At 46.4% G+C, this 20,188-nt stretch overlaps 1 protein-coding gene across 1 annotated transcript; it reads left to right on the top strand.

Annotated features, from left to right (window-relative positions):
* The first annotated feature begins 1,869 nt into the window (after positions 1 to 1,869).
* Positions 1,870 to 19,287, top strand: ARL8B (ARF like GTPase 8B). The gene is made up of 7 exons (XM_085072225.1): positions 1,870 to 2,227; positions 10,844 to 10,924; positions 11,521 to 11,594; positions 12,011 to 12,104; positions 12,693 to 12,760; positions 12,991 to 13,061; positions 14,473 to 19,287. Exons 1-7 carry the CDS (start codon positions 2,105 to 2,107, stop codon positions 14,520 to 14,522), a joined length of 561 nt encoding a protein of 186 aa, XP_084928351.1. The 5' UTR covers positions 1,870 to 2,104; the 3' UTR covers positions 14,523 to 19,287.
* Positions 19,288 to 20,188: the final 901 nt, after the last annotated feature.

The raw sequence follows: 20,188 nt of genomic DNA, 5'->3' as shown, positions 1-20,188 counted from the left end.
GCTGGGAATTTCTAATTTCAGTGTGGCAGAGCTGTGGCATGTGAAGGCAGTGCCTTCCCCAGCACCATCAGCCTGGGGAGAGATGGAAATGGGCTTTATTCTCTGTGTGCAGCACTTGCTATTCCTCCTGTGCGAGGCCCTGCGGGGAGAGACCAATTAGTGCAGATTTCCTGAGGCCAAGGAGCTGCTGGCAGATCAAGGGCCAGTCCAGGCATGGTGCATCCTCCTGCTGCAGATCCACATCCCCCAGACCAGCATGCCCCACTGTACAGGTCGGTGTTTTTATACCAATCCCACTCTGGTTGCTTTTTTATACCTGTTTTACACTGCTCTGAAGAGTAGATTTGTGACACCCATTTTTTTCTGGCTCAGGAAAATAATTTTTTTCTGTGTGATTTAGAACTTTTCCTTCTGGCAGTGATGCAGAAGGAGAACCCTTTGCAGGTGTGCCAGACACAGCATGTAACCTTTGGTCCATATCCAGGCAGCTCAATCCAGTCTTCATGCATTATCTTAGCTCTTTAATATTTGTAAAATGATTTGGGAGCTGTTGCAGCCAGGTGCAAAACAGTAGCTCTTTTCCAACCTACTGACAACCAACAAATCCTGTTTAACATCCATTAATAGCTCTTAATTTGAGTCATGAAAGTTTTACTGCAACATCATAAGAAATCCCGAGGAAAAAGATTGTGCTTCAGGGGAATGGAAAATATTCCTCAGGCATCCTGTAGATTCCTCATGATTTTTTTTTCAGCTATATCTCCATTTGCTCCTGCCTGGCCTCACAGTGCACAAGTCACTGTGTAACTCCCCAGAGAGCTGGAACCGCCAGATTTCTGAATTTGGGCCCAATTTGGCTGGGAATTAAAATAACCCCAGTGACAAAGACCCTGAAAATCACCCAGAAAGTCTGTGCAAAATGTTATTCCTTCAACACCATTTGAAAGTGCTTCCTGCTGAAAACTAAAGTGACCTCCGCTAAGTTGTCATAAATGCGCCTAATGGAGGAGTTTGGGCAGTGTCATCTACTTAAACTAATGATTTGGCTCAAGGGGAAAGTCAGTTTATCAAAGTTCATGCAAAAGGCAGGAACTTCTGGAGAACATCTAGTTATGTGAGAATTACTGGGAATAATGAGGTGGACTGTCCCTTTGGTTTTGGAAGATCTATGAGCGCACAAAAGGTTTTGTATTTCACTTGCTTAAAACATACTTGGGCTGACTGGAAATATTACAGTTGATATTTTTTAATCCTGGTCCTCTGCCAGCTCTGGGTTTGCAGGTGGCGCTGAGGCCCTCAGAGCATGGCCATGATGGGGTGAGGGCTGACAGCCCTTCACATCCCCACGGTGGGCACGGACGGGAGCACATAGCCTCAGTCTGCACCCAGGGTGGACATCAGGAGGCATTTCTTCATGGAAAGGGTGGTCAGGCCTTGGAAGGAGCTGCCAGGAGAGGTGGTGGAGTGCCCATCCCTGGAAGTGTCCAAGGAATGACTGGACGTGGCGACAAGGTCTGGGTGGCAAGGTGATGTTGGGTCATAAACTGGACTCGATAACCTTGTGGGGTCTTTCCCAACCTAGTGGAGCCTGTGCTGGAGCCGGCAGGGCAGAACCTGCTCCATGGCGGCCTCAGAGCTGTCACCGCCCTCACCACACCCAACATGGCGGCCCCAGGGCTGTCACCGCCCTCACCACACCCAACATGGCGGGCTCGGGGCTGTCACCGCCCTCACCACACCCAACATGGCGGGCTCGGGGCTGTCACTGCCCTCACCACACCCAACATGGCGGCCCCGCCCCTCCCCGCCCTCTGCCGCCGCGGGTCCTCCGGCCGCCAGGGGGCGCTGCAGGGCGGGGCGGGGCGGGCCGGCCGGGTGACCGCGGTGTCACGTGAGGCGGTGGGGGAGCCGGGCCCAGACGAGCGCGGGTGTCCCGGAGCGGCCGGAGCAGCGCCCGGCACAGCCCAGCCCGGCCCGGCACAGCCCGGCACAGCCCGGCACAGCCCGGCCCGCAGCGTCCCGCCCGCCGGAGCCATCGCCCGGCCCGACCCGCAGCGTCCCCGGCCCGGCCCGCAGCGCCCCCGGCCCCCCGCCCGCCGCCACGATGTTGGCGCTGCTGTCCCGGCTGCTGGACTGGTTCCGCTCGCTCTTCTGGAAGGAGGAGATGGAGCTGACGCTGGTGGGGCTGCAGTACTCGGGCAAGACCACCTTCGTCAACGTCATCGCGGTGAGCGGGGCGGCGGGCGGGGACGGCGGCGGGCATGGAGCGGCCTGAGGCCGGCCCGGTGCCCCGGTGCGGCGGGCATGGAGCGGCCTGAGGCCGGCCCGGTGCCCCGGTGCGGCGGGCTTGGAGCGGCCTGAGGCCGGCCCGGTGCCCCGGTGCGGCGGGCATGGAGCGGGGCCGGCGGGCCGGGGCGCGGGGAGCAGCGGGTGAGCCCTGTCCGGGCGGGATGGCTGAGCCCTGCTGGCTGCCGTGCCTCCGCCAAGCTCTGAGTGCTGATGGGAGCCGCGGGGACACTGGTTCCTCAGCAGGGCACGGCCCCCAGCGGGCTCTGGGGCGCCGTTCGGTCAGGGTGTCGGTGTGGCGTGTTAGCAGATGTGGAGATAACATTGTGTGTCTTCAGCTGCCTCCTCCCTTGGACTGTTTTTCAGTAGTCCTACGTGATTTAAGTGTCAGCACCCACTCATGGTCCTCCTGTCAGATATTTGCTTATCGATTGCTGAAACCCATATCAAATAATCTCCTTTCTTTAAGGTACAACTTCCCTAAGAAGTACAACTCACAAGCACAAGCCTATCAGCAGCAAACTGCTGCACTCGGGCCTGCTGATGTGGTGATGTGCCTGGAGCAGGTGAAGGAAGGGTGTGGGAATACTCCTACACGAAGCTTTTCCATTGTTGAGCGAGATAAAGAGTGGCTTTGCCTAAATGGTGTGTTCAGCTTCATCAGTGTCCTGCTCTGCTGATGTTTGTGATGGAAAACACTCCAGGAGGCAAGCTGGACTTTGGGAGCTCCTGAAATGGGGAGCCAGGGTACCTTTTGGTTTTGCAGAGAAGTGAGTGACCTGAGTGCAGTGCACCTAAAATGAAAAAGCTGATTCCTCCAGCTTTAGAGTGAGCACACCTTCAGCTTGCCTTTTGGTTTTTGAGGCTGTCTCCTTAACTCTGTGGAATATTTTTGAGAAAGTATTTATTTAAGTGCCAGGTGAATGAGTTACTGGCTGCAAAAAGGACTTTCATTCTCTTGCAGTTATACATCATCCTTGCACACTGACAAACACACTGGCAGAACATAACCCAGCCCTTGTGTAGCTCAGCTCAGGTGTGAGCACTCAGTGGGCTTCCTGATAATCATGGAAAATGGGTTACTTCATGAAAGGTAGCTCTTCTCTGACTAGTTGTTAGCTGAAAGTTGCTGGAGTAAGAACGCAGAAGCCTTTTCTTTCACACTGCCAGTACCCCTGGGCTCGGATTTGTAGACTTGAGCTCTGAAATTGTTGAACAACCTCGATCTGTGGCTGCTGAGCTGATACTGCTTGGAGCGTTCCTGCAGCTGGGAGCTCTCTGCAGGCTTTTCATCCTTCTCACTTGACAAAGAACTGCTTTGCTTCAGTCTGTGTAGTACCAGCAGCACGTGTTTGGGGAGTTACCTGTGAAACTCACTGCAGATATGTGCAGTAGTTCAGAGCTGTAGTAGCTGCACATCAGCTGAAGTTGTCTCAAGTGGGAGAAGTTTTCCTAAGTAAAGCTGGAGCCTGTTTCCAGCCTCCTCTGCGGGGGTTGAATCTTGCAAGGTTTCAGCCACATGTTAGGATCACACCCAGGCATTTATCTGAGTGAATGCCACTCAAAGAGCCTTGCAAAACCCAGGGGAAAGAGGAAGTTGTTGTGCATGCTGACACAGCCTCCTTAGCTGGCTTAGTTTGGAAGCATCAAGTCACATTTCTGAAGTTTTTAATTAGGAAATCTGGTGAGTCTTTACAAAAAAATAAAACCCAAACAGAGTGAGGGGGTTGGCTCAAGGTTTTAGTACTGGTTTAATAAAAATAATAGCTTAAGCTTCAGTTACCAGTGAAGATCACTGTTTAGAGAAGTAGTGCAGTCAGTGGCATGCAGAGCTGACTTCTTGTTATTTGCTTCCTTGACTGACTTTAGTTCAGAGTCTGCATTTGGGAATGAGAGCAGGAAAAGAACAATTGCTCTCTGCAGGCCAGTTAATGGTTTGGGTGCATGAGGCTGTTGGGATTCCTCAAGACTAAAATGAAAGGAATGACACAGCAAGATGTCCTATAGGATAGCTGTAAAAGCTGGAGTGCACACCAGGAGCTCGGTATGGCTTAGAAGGTTGTGTTCTGCCTAACAAAGGGCTGTTGCTGGTCTTGACAACAGTGAGTTTAATGCAGTATAAATCTCTGATGTAATCTCTGCCCATCAAATCAGGCATATGGAACTAGAGGGACAACTCAACCAATTACACAGGAAGCTTGGTACAAGGCCTGACTGCTGCTGAAGTGGACAGGCCACGAGAGGCAGACAGTCCAGTTCTGGAATAATCCTCTTCTAGGTTGGTAGCAGGTTTGGACCACATTTATTCCTCCACTGTAAACAAGCACTTGATTTGTGTTCAGACTAAACAAGGGCCTGGAGAGTCAGGATGAGAGGGAATGGCTTTGAACTGAGAGATGGGGAGGTTAGATTAGATATTAGGCATTAATCCTTCGCTGTGGGGGTGGTGAGGCCCTGGCACAGGGTGCTTGGACACCGGGACTTGGAGCAGCCTGGGACAGTGGAAGGTGTCCCTCCCTATGGCACTGGATGGTCTTGAATGTCCCTTCCAAGCTAAACCCTCCTGTGATCCGTTTGATGAGAAGGTTTAAAACCCAACGTTAGCAGTGAAATCTCGTTAGAGCTGGATACAGCTAATGCAGCTTCTGCTTTTCTAAGACTCCGCATTAGTCACTGTCTCTAATTAGATATTAAGCATAAGTTTTCCATGTGCGTGAGTAAACTTGCTCACAAGGGAGGATATCATTTCTTCCTGGGCCTAATTTCCCTAATGTGGATGGCCTGTGGCTCTTATTCAGAGAAACTGCATGTCATCCTGGGATCGCATCTGGAGTTGTCAAATCCTGCTCTGAGCCCTGGAAATGCCCATTATTTCCAGACTCTGCAGTTCTTGTGGTGTTTGCAGCTCGTGGCTGTTCCTGGACTTCCCTCAGCTGGCGCTGGGAGCTGTGGCCATGCTGCTGTGGGGAGGCACAGGGGGCTGCACCGTGCTGTGTGACGCAACTGAAACATGACTCAAGTAAACTGACTCTGCTCCCAGCCCCGGCAGCACATGCTGCTGGGGAATGGGCCACTTGTTCAGCCTCAAAAGTGTATTTCATGGAAGGGTGGCACGTTCTGGGGTTTCTGTAGAAGTTTTGCTTGATGCCTGGTAGGTTGATCCTTCATCCAGGTGTTTGGCACTGGAGCACTGAAGCTCATTAGCCTGATAGTCAGCGAGCAGAGATCTGGAGGAGTGGGAGGAACTTGGACTTTTCTGATACAGTTATCAGGTTCAAGAGCTAAACTCAACCAGTTGGTGGTGACAGGGTAAATAAAGTCTCTTTTCAGGATTTGTGTCAGAGCCTGAATTAATGTGGCTTGTTTTTTATCTTTGTAATATCTGGCAAGTGTTGGAATGAGACTGTGGTTTCTAGAGAGAGGCAATTCCTGAAGTGCCTCTCAACAAAAGATTCGTTTGGCCAGTTGGGAGCTGCAACTTCCTTCTGTTCTCATGTCTGTTACAAGTAACTTTGACTTGAAGAAGCCACGCCAGAGAAGTGCAGAAAAGTATTGCTCTAAAGAGCTTCACTGCTGTTTTAGTGCCTTTTGAACCACCAGGTAGGCCATAAATCTGTGTGTTGTCACTTCATACACACCGTAGCTAAGGGAGAAGGGCGATAAAATTTGATGTGTTTCTTAATGGCAGAAGTCTCTTGAAATGCATTGCATCACTTCATTAGCTAATAAAGCTCCTAGGAGGTGACTCATACCCTTTTTTTGAGGTCCTGCTTGCTGTACCCCAGGTGGGCTAAAAGAGGTGTCTGAAATCAGAATCTTCTTTTTCTGTAGTGGTCCTGAGTTCCTTTAGAGCACTTTGTAAGCATGAAAGATCTTTAAGTGATAATACCTGGATAAATATGCTGTCTTCACTATCAGAAACATGTGACTGACTTTTAGATAGAAATATGCCTTTTTATGGTAGTTATTTGCTAAGCAGTCCCTGTATTTTTAAAATATTCAATTAAAGTCAGGGTTGGGGAAATAAAAATGCATTTTCTTGTCATATACCACTGTTTTGATTTCTGCAGCAGTCATTCCTGGAAGTGCTGTTGGGAAGCCTTTCAGGGATTGAAGCTTCTAAGCTGGAGTTCAGGCTTCTGATCATGATCACAAGTAGCTGAAAATCTGAAGTGTTTGCTAAAGAAGGAAGCTGGACTAGAGATTTGTCCATCTATGATGCATTACTTGGTTGAGGCTATGAGTGTTGCAGAGGAGGCTTAGTGTAGGGGTAGCTTGATATGCTAAAATTGCACTGCTTTTTAAATAATTTGTTTAAGAAGACATTTTGGAGACATGCAGTATTTTATCTCAGTGCAAAAAGAAAGAAATTTAGAGATGAACAACAGGGTTTAATGTAAGATGCTGGTTCAGGTGGATTGGGAGTGTCCTGGCTGGATTCCATACTCCAATGGTGTTGTCTCCCAGTTGGTTAAGCTTGTTTGTGATCTCATCTAGCTGGATGAAAAACATTGTGATTAAAGATAAAACAATCTTTGCTGTGTAGTAACAAAGTCTGTGTGAAGAAATCAGTCCTATAACAGCAGTGAATCACATCAGCTTTATGAGATGAAAACTAAAGGCTGCTCTGACCTTTTCTGGTGGTGAAAAGAATGTCCTTGTGCAGGCTGTGCAATCGAAATCAAGCAGTTTGGAGGGCTTGGTGCTGACAGCCTGGTGAAAGTTGTACAAGGCCAGGCTGGATGGGGCTTGGAGCAACCTGGTGCAGTGGAAGATGCTTCTGCCAATGGCAGGGGGTGGCACCGGATGGGCTTTGAGGTTCCTTCCAACTGAAACCACTCTATCGTTCTATAACTACCTGGAACTCGAGTTTCTGGCTGTAGCTTATGGCTATGGAGAGGCAGATGAATGTGGTTTTGTTTGTTTTGGGGTTTTTTGACTCAAAACTGCCTGAGAAGGTAGGTTTAGTAAGCAGCTTGTTGCAATATTAATGAAATATTAGAAGAGACTAAACTTGCATCCTTTGTACACTCCTGGAATGTCAGGTGATGACAAGTTAAACACTTGTCCAAAGCGTTCCTCTAGGACATGAAGTGTACCTGTAGCTGGCATGTGCAGAAATGCTGCAGCCTGTGAGAGTTAAGCTGGTACTGATACAAGGTGAGCTGAGCCCAAACTGATTCATGGAACACAGTCCCTTAGTTCAGTCTGGAAGCAGTTTTGCTGCTCTGAATAATCCTTATCCCACATAAGTACTCATCCAGGTAAATGGGTTCATGCTGCACTAAAATCACATGTTCAGGTTCTCCAGGAGCTTTGAGTATCCAGAAGGGAACATCTCTCAAAGCAGGAGGCTTTAGGATCAGTCCTGTGAGTTCTTTCTGCATGTGGCCCCTGGAATTGGCTGTTTTGTCTCCCTGTCCCTTATCGCCCACACAGGCTGGAGTTAACTTTGTTTGGTGACCTTCAGTGTTTGCTGGTGCTGTGTGGTCTGTGTGACCTCGGGGCTGAGGCTTCCATCAGAAACCCTGCAGGAACAGCTCCTGCCCTTCCAGGAGCCCTGCAGGGGGTTCAGAGTCTGCCTGGTGGGATCAGTGCTGAAAACAAGACATTGCTGGGTTTGTCAGCAGCTACTCCTGCTGTCCTTGAGGAGTGTTGGAGCAATGCTGCTGTGTGTGACAACAGCCAAAGGCTTTCCCATTGGGAATTGAAAATACTGCTGTGCATATCAAACTTGGTTTAAAGCTGGTGTTTTAGTAGGAGAAAGCATCTTATTGAGTGATAGCACCGAGTACTCTGCTCTGGGAGGGAAGGCTGATTCAAACAGAACTGCCTGCTAGTAAAAGTTTATTCATTTTGTTCTGCACTTCGAGTAGCTTTTGCATATGAATACTCTAAGTTGAAGCTGAATTCCTGGCTTTTTTCCTCTGAGGAGGTAGTAAACAAAAGCCCTCTAAATTCTGGGTTTAGAGAACAGTTTCTGGGCCAAGACAGTTGAATGCAGTAGCAGAATCCATCAAAGGAGATCACTGTCTGCTGCTAAAATCCTTTACAATCATTTAAACCAATTTTTGACCTGTCTTGAAAAAGAGGGTGACTGCCAGTAGCTTTCCTTGGGTGAGCAGAGGAACACCCACACTCACATCAGAGGAAGGTCTTTCAAATGAAGACCTGAGCTGACCATTATGCTCATGTCAGTGCTGGATTGTCCCTCTGCAGAGCAGAGAACAGGCAGCTGAAACACAAGTGTAACTGAGCGACTGCAGTTTTAAGGTTTTGAGGTTTTAAGCAAGTCAAAACAAGTTTGGGGATGTGCAGCGTGGGTAGAGAGTACTTGGGAAGGAATAAGATGCAGCAGCTTTCCTGAAGATTCTGTCAAAGTTTCCCTGTGGTGGGTCACGGTAATTTCAACATTACATTAAAGATGTGGCAAATGAAGTGCTGCTATAATCTGCAGGAATCTGTATCCTAAAAGAGCAGTGGGAGAACATGAAATTGGTGCTGAACACTCTGCAATTAGTGGGATGACTGTCACAGTGAGTGCTGCAAGGGAGGGCTATAAACTCTTCTCAGGGATGGGCAGGGAAGGAGTGGTGTGGGATAGACCTGAGTGTCAGGGAGTGTTTGCACAGTCTAGAGCTTGATGAGGGTCATGATAAGATTGTTTATGGGTAACAATGAGGGGGAAGGCCAACAAGGCAGGTATCATGGTGGGAATCTCTTCTAAACCACCCAGTCCAGGATGAAGGGGCGCTGAGGTGCTCCTTAATCAGCTGGGAGAAGTCTCACCACGGCTAGGCCTTTTTCTCGTAGGGGACCTCAACTTCCCACATGTGTGCTGGAAATAAATGCAGCAGAGAGGAGATGAGTCCAGGAGGTTCCTGGAATGTGTGCTCATGTTGATAAGAACAGCTCTCGAGAGAAGGATCTGGAAGGATCTGAGTGGGAATAGTTGGCAGCATCTGGGGTAACGCTCAGCAGCGCAGAGATGGGAGTTGAGGGAGTGCTTGGGAGACGCTGGGATAGGAGCTGTGGGTGTGGGGTGTGACTGTGGAGGCAGGAATGTGGAGGCAGGAATGCTGTGGTGCTTGAGCAACGCGGTAAGTGACCCTTCAGAGGCAAAGATTGGTTTGAGGAGCTGAGCTGAGCTGCCTCAGCCATGGCAGCACAGCTGACCATTGGCTCTGAGCTGTGCTGATCACTCTGGCTGCACTGGGCAGCTCAGGCACTGGCATTTTGGGCAGGAATGGGCAGCTCAGGCACTGGCATTTTGGGCAGGAATGGGCAGCTCAGGCACTGGCATTCCCATTGGGCACCCACCTTGCTAAGTTAGAAAGGGTAAAGTGGATTCCAAAGCAGTGCTGCAGGGGACTGACCCAAGCTCCTCTGTGCAGTCATGGTCCCGCTGTCCACGCTGTTCCTGACACAAGCCAGCTGTTGGCCTTCTTGGCCAACTGGTCAGGCTCAGTTGCTCCTTGCAGCTTGTGTGCAGCCAGGCTGTAACTCTGGAGTGGTGTTTCTGCCTCAGAGATCCCAAAGGGCTTTGAGCCCGGGGCAGCTTCTCTGGGCAGTGTCAGGGGAGAGATGCAGACTTTGCTGCTGTGATACCAAACCCTAATTAAACAACTGAATGCGTTGGGATCAACCCTAATTTTTCCAAATGTACTTGACTGTCTGGTTCTATTACACATAATGGATGTAGTGAGCTTCATAATGGCCACTGTGGCTGATTCACCTTCTGCCAAACAGCTGAGGGAGCAGAGGAGAAATCTGTAGTAGTGCTGAGAACTCTTGTTATGGCTCCTGGGTTGGCTGTAGGAGATAGCTGGGAACTTGGCTTTTAAGCTGCTGTAGATTAAACTGTACCAGACAGTAAAACATCTGCCACTGGAGAGCCTGTCCAGCACAGTGCTGTTTGCAGCAGTTGTGTCCCAGCTCAGAGTGATGCTGAATGTCTGCTGGGAATGGGCTCAAACACTGGAGCTGCATTTGCCACTGCTGAGCACATTGGACACTGCAGCCTGGCAGTAAGCTGACCCGTCAGGTCCTTCCACTTTCCAGCCTTTAACGCTCCTCAGGGAGTCACCCCATACCTGTGGGTTGGAGGCTTCCTCCACAAGAGTGATTTATTTCTGCAAATGCTGACCAGAGAGCAGCTTGCATCAGAGGGAGCCCTTCTGGGTATTTCTAGCTCCCAGGTAACTGGGAGATCCTGTCGTGCAGATCTTGGCTCCAGCAGAAGTAGGTGAATGGCTCTTTTCCTACCCTTGCCCTGGCTGTCCATCTGTTAAGCTGTGCAAAGTGTTTTCCCAGGTAACTTTGCTCCCCTGGCCGCCTCAAGGCTTGAAAAATTATTTCAGTGCTTGTAAGAAATAAGTTGTCTGACTTCACACAAGGTTCAGTACACATGGATTTAATATCCGTGACTTCTTGGCTGTAAAGCCTTCAGTTGGAAGGCAAATGGTTAGGAAAAGCTTGTGATTATTTTACTATGTAAAGCAACTGTGTCAGATAAGCACTAAACTAAATTTCTCTTTTTTTTTTTTTTTTTCTCCAGTCAGGTCAATTCAGTGAAGATATGATTCCTACTGTGGGCTTCAACATGAGGAAAGTTACAAAGGGTAATGTTACAATAAAGGTATGTTGCCATTGTTGATGTTTTCCTTAGCTTCTAGTTTAAAATTTACATGTTTGCTCTGTTTTGCTTCCAGCCTTGGGACAAATATAGAATACTGAAGAGGCTCAGCTAAATCTGTCGAGTAGCTTAAGAAGACATTTATGTTTATTTATGGAGTTTCTTAAATGAGAATCTGTGTGTGATTCCCAGGTTCATGGACTAGTTTAAAGCACTGTAGTGATAATGCTATCTGGCTTTAATCTGAGTGTTTGAGGCCCAGAGATGCTGCTTTCCTGCTCATCAGTTTGCTTAAGGGAAGGTTTACATCAAAAGCAAAGCTTTAAGTGAATACATTTTATTTTCTTGTATCTCTCAGTGTGTGACCAGAGTACACAGGATGTTCTTGCATCTGGTGCAAGGTGCTGCAGTTTGCATCTCCTGCTGTTGGGCCCTAAGCTCTGAGCAGCTGTGAAAGAGATTATTCCTGTTTGAACATGGAAGAGGTCCAGCAGCTGCTTAAGGAGAAAGGAAAAACTGTTGTGATTTCTTGTCTTATCTTTGCCTGACATGTTTAAACACAGCGCATGGCTAAATTGTCTTTCTCCCCTTGCCTCAAGATTTGGGATATAGGAGGGCAGCCGCGATTCCGAAGCATGTGGGAGCGATATTGCAGAGGAGTTAATGCTATTGTGTAAGTGTCCTTCCTTCAGCTCTGCTTCCTTCACACGGCCTTCTCTTCTCTGGGAGCCTTCCTAACTCTGCATGCCTGACTCTGTAGTTCTCCTTGTGATTCTCAACCTCTACTGCAACCACATTGACCTTTTTCACCCTTAAGTTCAGGGCTCAGGATGGGTTATTTTCTTATCAGTGTCTGATCTGGAGTACTAACTCCTCCCTGTCTGATCTGGGTGGCAGTGCTGTCCAACTCAAAGCATCTTCCTTCTACTGTGCTCTTAGGGAATTTTTTTTAAAGAACCACATTCTTTGCTTAGAAGTCCTAGCTTTGTTTAAAGCCTTGTTGAATGTGCTCAAACTGGCAGTGTAAAAGAAAGAGTGATTTCTGCAGGAGCTCAGTGTCACTGACCTAACCTGAAATTCTCTTTAAAGCTACATGGTAGATGCTGCAGATCGTGAAAAAATAGAAGCCTCTCGAAATGAGCTGCACAATCTTCTAGATAAGCCCCAGTTACAAGGAATCCCTGTAAGTAACATCACCTGAAACAGCATTCATATCACTGAGCAAGGTGCATCACTTGAGCAGCTCTGAAGTTTGCCTTGAAATCTTAATTGTAAGGCCTAACGTGCTGGTCAGTATAAGCATGAACAATACCTGCCCCCAGTGCCTTAAATCAAATGTTGACCTTCAGTGGTCTTATCTCATTCAGTGCTCACAAAACAAAATAAATACAATTGAAAGAGTAGTTTAGAGGATTCCACCGTATGAGTTTGTACTCTTGGCTAAAGGTTAACCACAGTGTAGTGCAGAAGTGTAGAGTAAGAATCTGAGATGAGTGTCATGCAAATGTTCTCAGATTTATCAGCTGATGTGTTCTTGTGCTTGTCTTTGCACAGAACAGTTTATTTGTACCCCCTTTCCCTGTGACTGGGTCAGTCTTCCCTCTTGATCTGGTTTGACATTGAATATCTCATTCCATTAGATTTAACAGGCAGATGCAGACTGCTCAGGAGACTCCCTTGAAGTTTGTTGGTTTTCTGGTTTTGGTTGGGGTTTTTGTGTGTTTGTTTTTTTTTAAGCAAAGCTACAACCATTTCCTTCTCTGGATTTCAGGTTCTAGTTCTTGGAAATAAGAGAGACCTTCCTAATGCTTTGGATGAGAAACAACTAATTGAAAAGATGTAAGTCTAACCCTTCCTAAGAACCATTTCTCTTACTCAATAAATTCATGTACATAGAGTTGTTATTAGATCAGGAAGCTCACATTTATGAGTGGAAAACCCAGCCACCGGAGGTAACTGAACATTGTACAGAACAAGTTGTGTGGGGAAGCGGAAGAAGAACAGTTCAGATTGTCAGTAAGAGTCCTTGTGTCAGTGAAATGTGTGCTGAAATGTTCTCTCTTTCCTAGGAACCTTGCTGCTATTCAGGACAGAGAAATCTGCTGCTACTCAATTTCTTGCAAAGAGAAAGATAATATAGGTAACTATTCACCCAAAATGCTGAGAATTCTGAAGTGCTGCCAGAGATGGATTGGGGGGTTGTAACTTCTTAAACACAAGCTTCATGTCTTCAGGAAACCAGGGACAAGTCAAAGCACAATGTGTGTGTGTACTGGTTAAATTCAGCATAACTGCTGAGGGCAGTGAGGAAGCCTGAGTGGTGTTAAAGCTGTAGGGGTTTTAGTGACCAAAACATGTCAGTCCCTTGAAATCTGCTCCTTTCTTCAGTTAGTTTGCAGGAATCAGCTGATTAGTCTGACCATTAGCTTGACCTAAATGATTTTATACTTCTGTCAGGTGCTCTGACCTCTGTCTCACTTGGTGAGGATACCAAGTCCTTGCAGCAAGTTTTTCCTCAAGTCATTCTCTTGAAATAATCACCTTCCCTTGCTGTCTTATCAGAGCAGTTTGTGTTGTGGCATCTGCTAGTCTCTGTTCCCTGCAGCCAAACAGTGCATTCTTCTGGCACAGACATCAAATGCTTTAGAACTTGTGGAGTTCAAAGGCAGAAACCATGTCCTGTGTAATCTCTGCTATTTGCCATAAGCTCTGTAAGTAAACTGAGTCATCTCAGCTGAGTGAAAATACCGAATTTAACTGCACTTGCCATCCTTCTCCTGCTGCCTTTCATGGCTGCTATGGGATTAACACTGGTGCATTGCCAGAGTAACAGGAGTTTGATGATGAGGAAGCTTCAGGGTGATGCTCCCAGGAGAAGCTCTAGAGGATACCAGGATGGCTTTGAGGATTCAGCATCTTTCTAGGAAAACTGAATAGTCTGTGGAACATTTATAGCTTCCAAGAAGCCCCTGTCACCTTAGCATCGTTTAGAAGTTCAAACATGATGGTAGAAGCAGAGACTCCCTTCTGTGGGAGATGCACACAAGGCTTCCAGCACAGCTGAGCATCCCTGGGGCTCTGGGAAGGAGTTGCTGGAGTGGAGCCAGGGCCTTTCCCTCCCTTAGGAGAGCCTCCTTCAGGCAGGGAGGAGCTTGATGCCTTGTGCCACAGGGCTAAAGTAACTGTGCTCTGATCAGTGAGGAGTGCAGACTGGAGAAATGTAGCAATGCAGATCTACAACTAATTATTGCAGCCATAGCGAAGTGTCAGTTGAAGGGATGTCTTTTTCCTAGAGGTGGGCAGAACTGAGGAACCAGGCTGTGTGGGGCAGTGCCTGTCATTGTCACTTCAAGGATGCTGGGCAGTTACAGCATCAAAGCACAGACAGCAAGCATCCTAAAAAATCATTCTGTTCATCTGCCCTGGGCCATCCTCTGTAGAAGGGATTGGATATTCCTGTCCTGTGTTTGGGGACACTGGAATACCAAAGCCTTGCCACTTATACCAACACACACACTTGAATGTGGAACTTCTCTTCTCTCTCTCTGTAGATATCACGCTTCAGTGGCTTATTCAGCATTCAAAATCTAGAAGAAGCTGAAGTCTTCCTGGAATCTCCAGTACCAGTTGGCCATAATCTCAATTGTCCACTTCCCTCCATAATGAGATACTACCCAAAACTCCTGTATCAAGAATCTGCCTTTTCACGGTTCATTTCTCATGTGCACTGCTGAAGACTTGTATTCCTATTCTGTCACAAAACAACTAGAGTTGTCATGATAAAGTCAGCACAAATATTTATTTTACAACCATCTGTGGTGGGAGGGTCGTGGGGGGGCTTTTTAAAAACTATATCTCTACCATGTTAACTACGATGGTACACTCTGTTCTGGTTTTTCAGGGCCAGGTTTTTATATGATTTTCAGCAAGTGTTTTATTTCTAGTGTTTAGTGGCTTGAAGATGCTGATGCTTGACAGCATTAAGATTCTGTAAGATGCCACATACAGTAGTTAGAAAACATTTAAGCGTGAGTTGTGGGATACTGATTGATCTCACAAATGCATGTGATGTGTGTATGTAAGCAGAGCAATGGAAACTGTTTGCAGAGGGGAGCACAAGGCATAGATCAGCATCACTAATCTACAGCTGAGATCCTGTCACTTGAAAAAGAAAACTCAGTTGATGAATTAGGAAGGTCATCTGTTTAAAATCATTCTCTTGCTTCTGTTTAACCTTTATGTGGGGGATGGGAATGGACTGTTCTGTCAAACTTTCAAAAATCGGAGTATTCCAGCATGAAAACAAATTGCTAGGAACATCAGGCTTTGTTCAAATACATTTTTCTATCTCCAGATACTCGTGGTCTCTCTCTGAAACCAGAACATGCATTCTGAGCAGCTGCATGACACCCAAATTACTGATGCTCTTGTATTGAGGCAGTTGTTGACCTTTAGCACAATCTGTGTGTAATTGTCAGTGTCTCTCCTGCTCCTGGAATGGCTGGGCACAGTTTCACCTGGTGCTATGGAATACCTGGGCTATTGTGACAACTCTAGACCCGCCTGCTTTCTCGATGTAACCATGTGCAAAGCCTGTCAGATGCAATGAAATGTTCTGCTGTGTCAAAGCACAAGAGAGTCAATGAATTGATCCTGTCTCTTGACTAGCTCCTGCAGCTTAGGGAAGTGTGTATAAACTCAAGATTGTAATGTTTCTTAGCTTTACTTTCTCAGTGACTTCAGCGTATTTAAAGGGACAGCCTTGTTAAGACTGGTTTGTTCATCCAGCAGTGTCAGTGTAGCTACTCGTGTGTGCAACTCCATGGTGCAGCTGCTTGTGTTGCCTCACACTGTGTGTGATTCCTCACCTCCATGTGGTTTGCATCCTGTGGGAGCCTTGGGTTGGGAACACTGTTCAGTCCCCCTCAGTTCTGACAAGCCAGTGTTAATGCAGACTGCCATGGCCTTACTGTCGTGTCCCAGCTCTGGCACTGTTGCACAGACACTACATGCTGCCTGCCTTCGGTCTGAAGTTGCATTTTAACTTTTTGTCCCCTTTCAGTTCTCTGAAGCATGATTTCAATTAATCCATACTCTGGTGCTGTAGAGGAGAGGGTGTATTAACTTGCTACTGTAGTCCCGAGTTCACCAGAACTGCTACAGTTACTTTTATTTAGCAAATTTGCTTGTGCCTATAATAAGGAAACTAAACTAGAATGTGTGAATCTTTGTGGGGGACCAGGTCACTGTTTAGTTAACTGGCCTATAGCTAAACTTGATGTGTTTGGTGTTTATCTACTTCACTGCTTTCAGCGTTTCTGGCATCCAAACACTACCAATTGTTAACCTGTGCATTACTCTCTGCATGTGAACAACTTATACAATTACTGAACTTTGTAAATACGTGATTTTTTTTTATTTAGGTGGATGCATATGTTGGTTTACTGCTCTTCAGCTTTATTCAATAAACTTATGTTTTGAGGGTTGTATTGACACTTAACTGACTGACTTGAGTTGATGTGGCTGAACTCATGGAAATACATGATGGGATGTCTGCTTCCTCTGCCAAAGATGACAGTGGGGGAAGAAGGATTGGTAAATACCTGAACAGATTTATATTCTGTGGTTCAACTATTCCAGTGAAATGCTCTCAAAACTACCTTTGAGGCCTGGGGCTTGCTCAGCTTACCTGAGCAAGCTGAGATGGTCAGTCTGAGCAGATATCAGGGCATTTTTATGTTTGTGAAGAGCACTGGTCAGCTGCAGGGCCTGAAGTAGGGGCAGCCTTCTGAAGGTCTGTTTCCAGGAGAGAAATGCATGTGTCTGCGAGCTTGGTTCTTGTGGCAAAACCTAGAGTAAAAACCTAGAGTAAAACCTTTTGTTTTTCTAGCACAAGTGTCAGATCTTGCAGTGCCTGATCATTCACTGCCAATTAAAGCAGAAAGATTCTTATCTCAGTGAAAAATGAGGCTCTTGTTGGTGAGGTCTTGAACAAAATCTTGGCTGTGAATTTTATCTGAAGTTTACTGACTGTTCTTCCCAAAGGTTTTTGTTGTATTAATTTCTCTTAGGACACCTAATTTATAGGACTGTCTGTCAGCATCTTCCAATTTATGGTAACAAACTGGATGTCTTGTTTCAGGCTTGTCTCCCTGTAAGCTTTCAAAGTTGAGCTGTACCAGGTTAGTTTTTAGTCCTGAGTCTTGGTATTGGAGCATCCTTCATGTGTAACTCAGCTGGTGGGACAGACTAGTGAACTGTTAAAGATCATGTGCATATTTCTTTGGGAGTTTCTTGCATGCAAAGCAAGCTCCCTGGAGTTCATAGTCAAAGTAAAATATCTGTAGACACAAATCTGAAAACAGTGCACTCAGCCTTGTCAGCCCAGTTGGTGTGATACCAGTATCAACTAAATAAATCAGCTGTGGTATGGACTGGAACACAGCTTTTTGCTTGATGTGGTATTTCAGTAACAGTTTCTGTTTCTGTGTGTAAATAAATAGCAGGGAGGCACAGCCCCCTATGATGTGTGTGCTCTGAAAGGTACATCTGCAATACACCCCAAAATGCCCCAGCTGGGTTTTACAGCTATTCTGGTACTGCTCTGCCAGATGTCCTTGGTGACTCCAGTAGCAGGAAGGAGACCTCAGAGTGGCTGTTTGATTCCAGGGCACAGGGTTGCACTTGTTCTGTTTCTGGGCTTGAAATGAGGTCCTTTGAAACAAGGGAAGTGTAAGAAATGTTTCCTTCTCAACACCTTTTAGCCTTGGACTGAAAACAATACTTATCTGGCACATTATGTCCAAGGTTGTCTTTTCTGTCCTGATAAAGGTGTGGAGCTCAGGACAGGCATTAGCAATGCTGTTTGCTGAACTTGGATGCTGTAGCTGTGTTCTAGAAATGTAATCTCACCATGATTACTTGTCTCAGGCTCTGTAGGGAGCACGGGCAGTGAAAAGAGGCTGATTAAACTTCCCATTCTCTTAACAAAAGTTGCTTTTGGGGATGCATTTCAGTAACATAAATTGCTGCACTTGACATCAATAGCCATAGTGCTGAAACTGTCCTCTGATGTAGGTCTTGACTGTTGGCATATTAAGAAAAGCAGCTCTTGTGAAAAGGCAGATACTGAGCCTGAGAGAACTCATGGTTGTGAATGTACCTGGCAGTTAGACAGCAGTCCCACCTGTGTGGCCATTGGCTGCTGTCCTGGGCTTTAAAATCAGCTCTCAGTCCTTGCTGGTGGCTCTCTTCAGTGCAAGTGGTCCTGGAGCAGCAGTGATGAGATGAGGAGTGTCTGTGCTTGTCCCCACAGCTCTGGCTGTATGACAGTTTTCCTTGGAGTGTCCCTGTCCTCTGAGCTTCAGTGTGGATGGTGCTTCCTTAAAGTGCAATTACAGAGCAGGGCAGTTCTCCTCAGGCAGGGACAGCTGAGCAGCTGCACACAGCAGTTCTGTCCCACCAGCTGGCAACAGGAAAGATGCACGAATGTGGAGCTGCTCCATACTCCATGGGACTAATAATCAAGTTTCTCAATGATTTATGTTTTCTCTTTGCATCTTGATGGAAGCGGGTTGGAAAGATGGATCTGTTGGGTGCTGACTTATCAAACTGCATAATCTTCACTTTCTGGTAGAAGAAAAGGCCAAAGAAAATGCCTTAAACAGTCTCTCCATTTAATCTAGGAATGTTGTGCAGGGATCTGTAATAACCTGAAGTATGGCTTAGCAGGATTATCAAGCTTTTAACTTTCCTGAGGTTTCATTTGTTGTTGCCCTGGCTGTGCAATGGCACGTCCTGGTTTGCTTTGTGCAGGAACTGTGCTCCCCCAGCATGCCCAGCACTGCTCCCCTGCCTTGCTCTTGCACTGACCCTGACTCGTGTGGATTCCAAAAAGGGGGTGTAAAGCAGGAGATTTGTGTTTCAAAGCTGACACGGACAGTGAATGGTGTTAAAGAAGCAGTGTGTGAGTGCCTGAGCCTCACGTGCTTCAGGGCTTTAGTTCCCAAAAAGTGAGTGCAGAACAACTTGTCTCACCAGATCATGACCCTTCAGTGAGTGCTCTGCTGCTTTAGGGCTGCAGATGCTGGATGGTGAGGTGTGTCTTGGTGAAACACAGGGCTTTTCTCTTACATGTCACTAAATGGCAAACACAGAATGGCACTCAGAGGGGCTTTGCACATACTGTTTAAGATAAGTGAAATACTTGATGTTTTTATTTCCCTCCCAGTGGAAGGTGGGTAAGTAGACCTTTGTGCCAGGACTAGTGCCTTTTAATTATGACATGACAGGTTTTATTCTGTTAAAGGCAACATCTATCATTGTGATAATTTTGAAGTGCTTCAATAAAGTGTTGTTGAAAACCATTTTTTTGCATATTCATCTGTAGTAGGACAGCTGCTTTTATTATTAGAAATATTTTAAAACCCTCATTACCTAATTGCGGGAAACATTTGGGTAGCTTTAACTACATAACTTCAACGGCAGAGTGACTGTAAATCTTGTGTTCATTGGGAGCAACATTGAGAGGTCAGGCTGTGAAATTCCCATTCTGATTATTTTGGTCTCGTACTGGAAGCATTTGTTGGTCTCATTTGTGTTTCTCTCTGAAAAGACCCATTGGGTTGAAGTTCCTAAAACATTATTCAACCGACAGAGCCAAGACATCAGTAGAGGAAGAAAAAGTTGTGCTGTGTGAAATTTAAAGCTAAACTTGATTCTCTTAAGAGTCTCAGAAGTAAGTAAACTGTGTATAATTGTGTTAACTTGGGTATGGATATTTCAGTCTTTGCAACAAGGAGGAATTTTCCTCATTTTTTAGTCAGTGATGAATCCCTTTTTTGATGTGGATAACATATAAAAGATCCATGAATTCTGCAGATTGAGGAAGGGAACTGAAAGATTGACCAGGCTAGAGGATTTTGCCAAAAGTCAGCATACAGAAGCCTGGATGGACCACTGAGTTGTAATACTTGTTTTGATTTGGACTTACTCATTCTACTGTTTCTGTTGCAATAACTGGGAAACAAAGAGCAAGATCTGACTTCTGAACTCTAAAATACAGGCTGAAGACAGATCATTATTGTCTGGTTGTCTGTCTATGCACAGTAAGTTCTTTATTTTTTTTTTCCCTCTGTAAGCATTTTTCATATTCTGTCCCTTTCCTTGTAACAAATCAGGCACTTTGGTAAAAGGACACAACAGCAGAGTGAACAGGGCTGCTCAGCTCAGTGACAAGTCGCCCCATTAACTGTTCCTCAGATGCTT

The sequence above is a fragment of the Lichenostomus cassidix genome, chromosome 12 (assembly GCF_008360975.1).
Source record: "Lichenostomus cassidix isolate B80296 chromosome 12, HeHo_3.0, whole genome shotgun sequence".
NCBI classification, from domain to species: Eukaryota; Metazoa; Chordata; class Aves; order Passeriformes; family Meliphagidae; genus Lichenostomus; species Lichenostomus cassidix.
The sequence above is the reverse complement of the archived record's forward strand: the minus strand, read 5'-3'. Positions and strand labels throughout refer to the sequence as shown.

Excerpts from the sequence above, each read along its gene's own strand:
- ARL8B (XM_085072225.1), top strand. The coding sequence starts at position 2,105 with ATGTTGGCGCTGCTGTCCCGGCTGCTGGACTGGTTCCGCTCGCTCTTC. Across the intron at positions 10,925-11,520 it reads AGGGTAATGTTACAATAAAG|ATTTGGGATATAGGAGGGCA; the intron begins GTATGTTGCCAT and ends CCTTGCCTCAAG. Across the intron at positions 11,595-12,010 it reads AGAGGAGTTAATGCTATTGT|CTACATGGTAGATGCTGCAG; the intron begins GTAAGTGTCCTT and ends TTCTCTTTAAAG.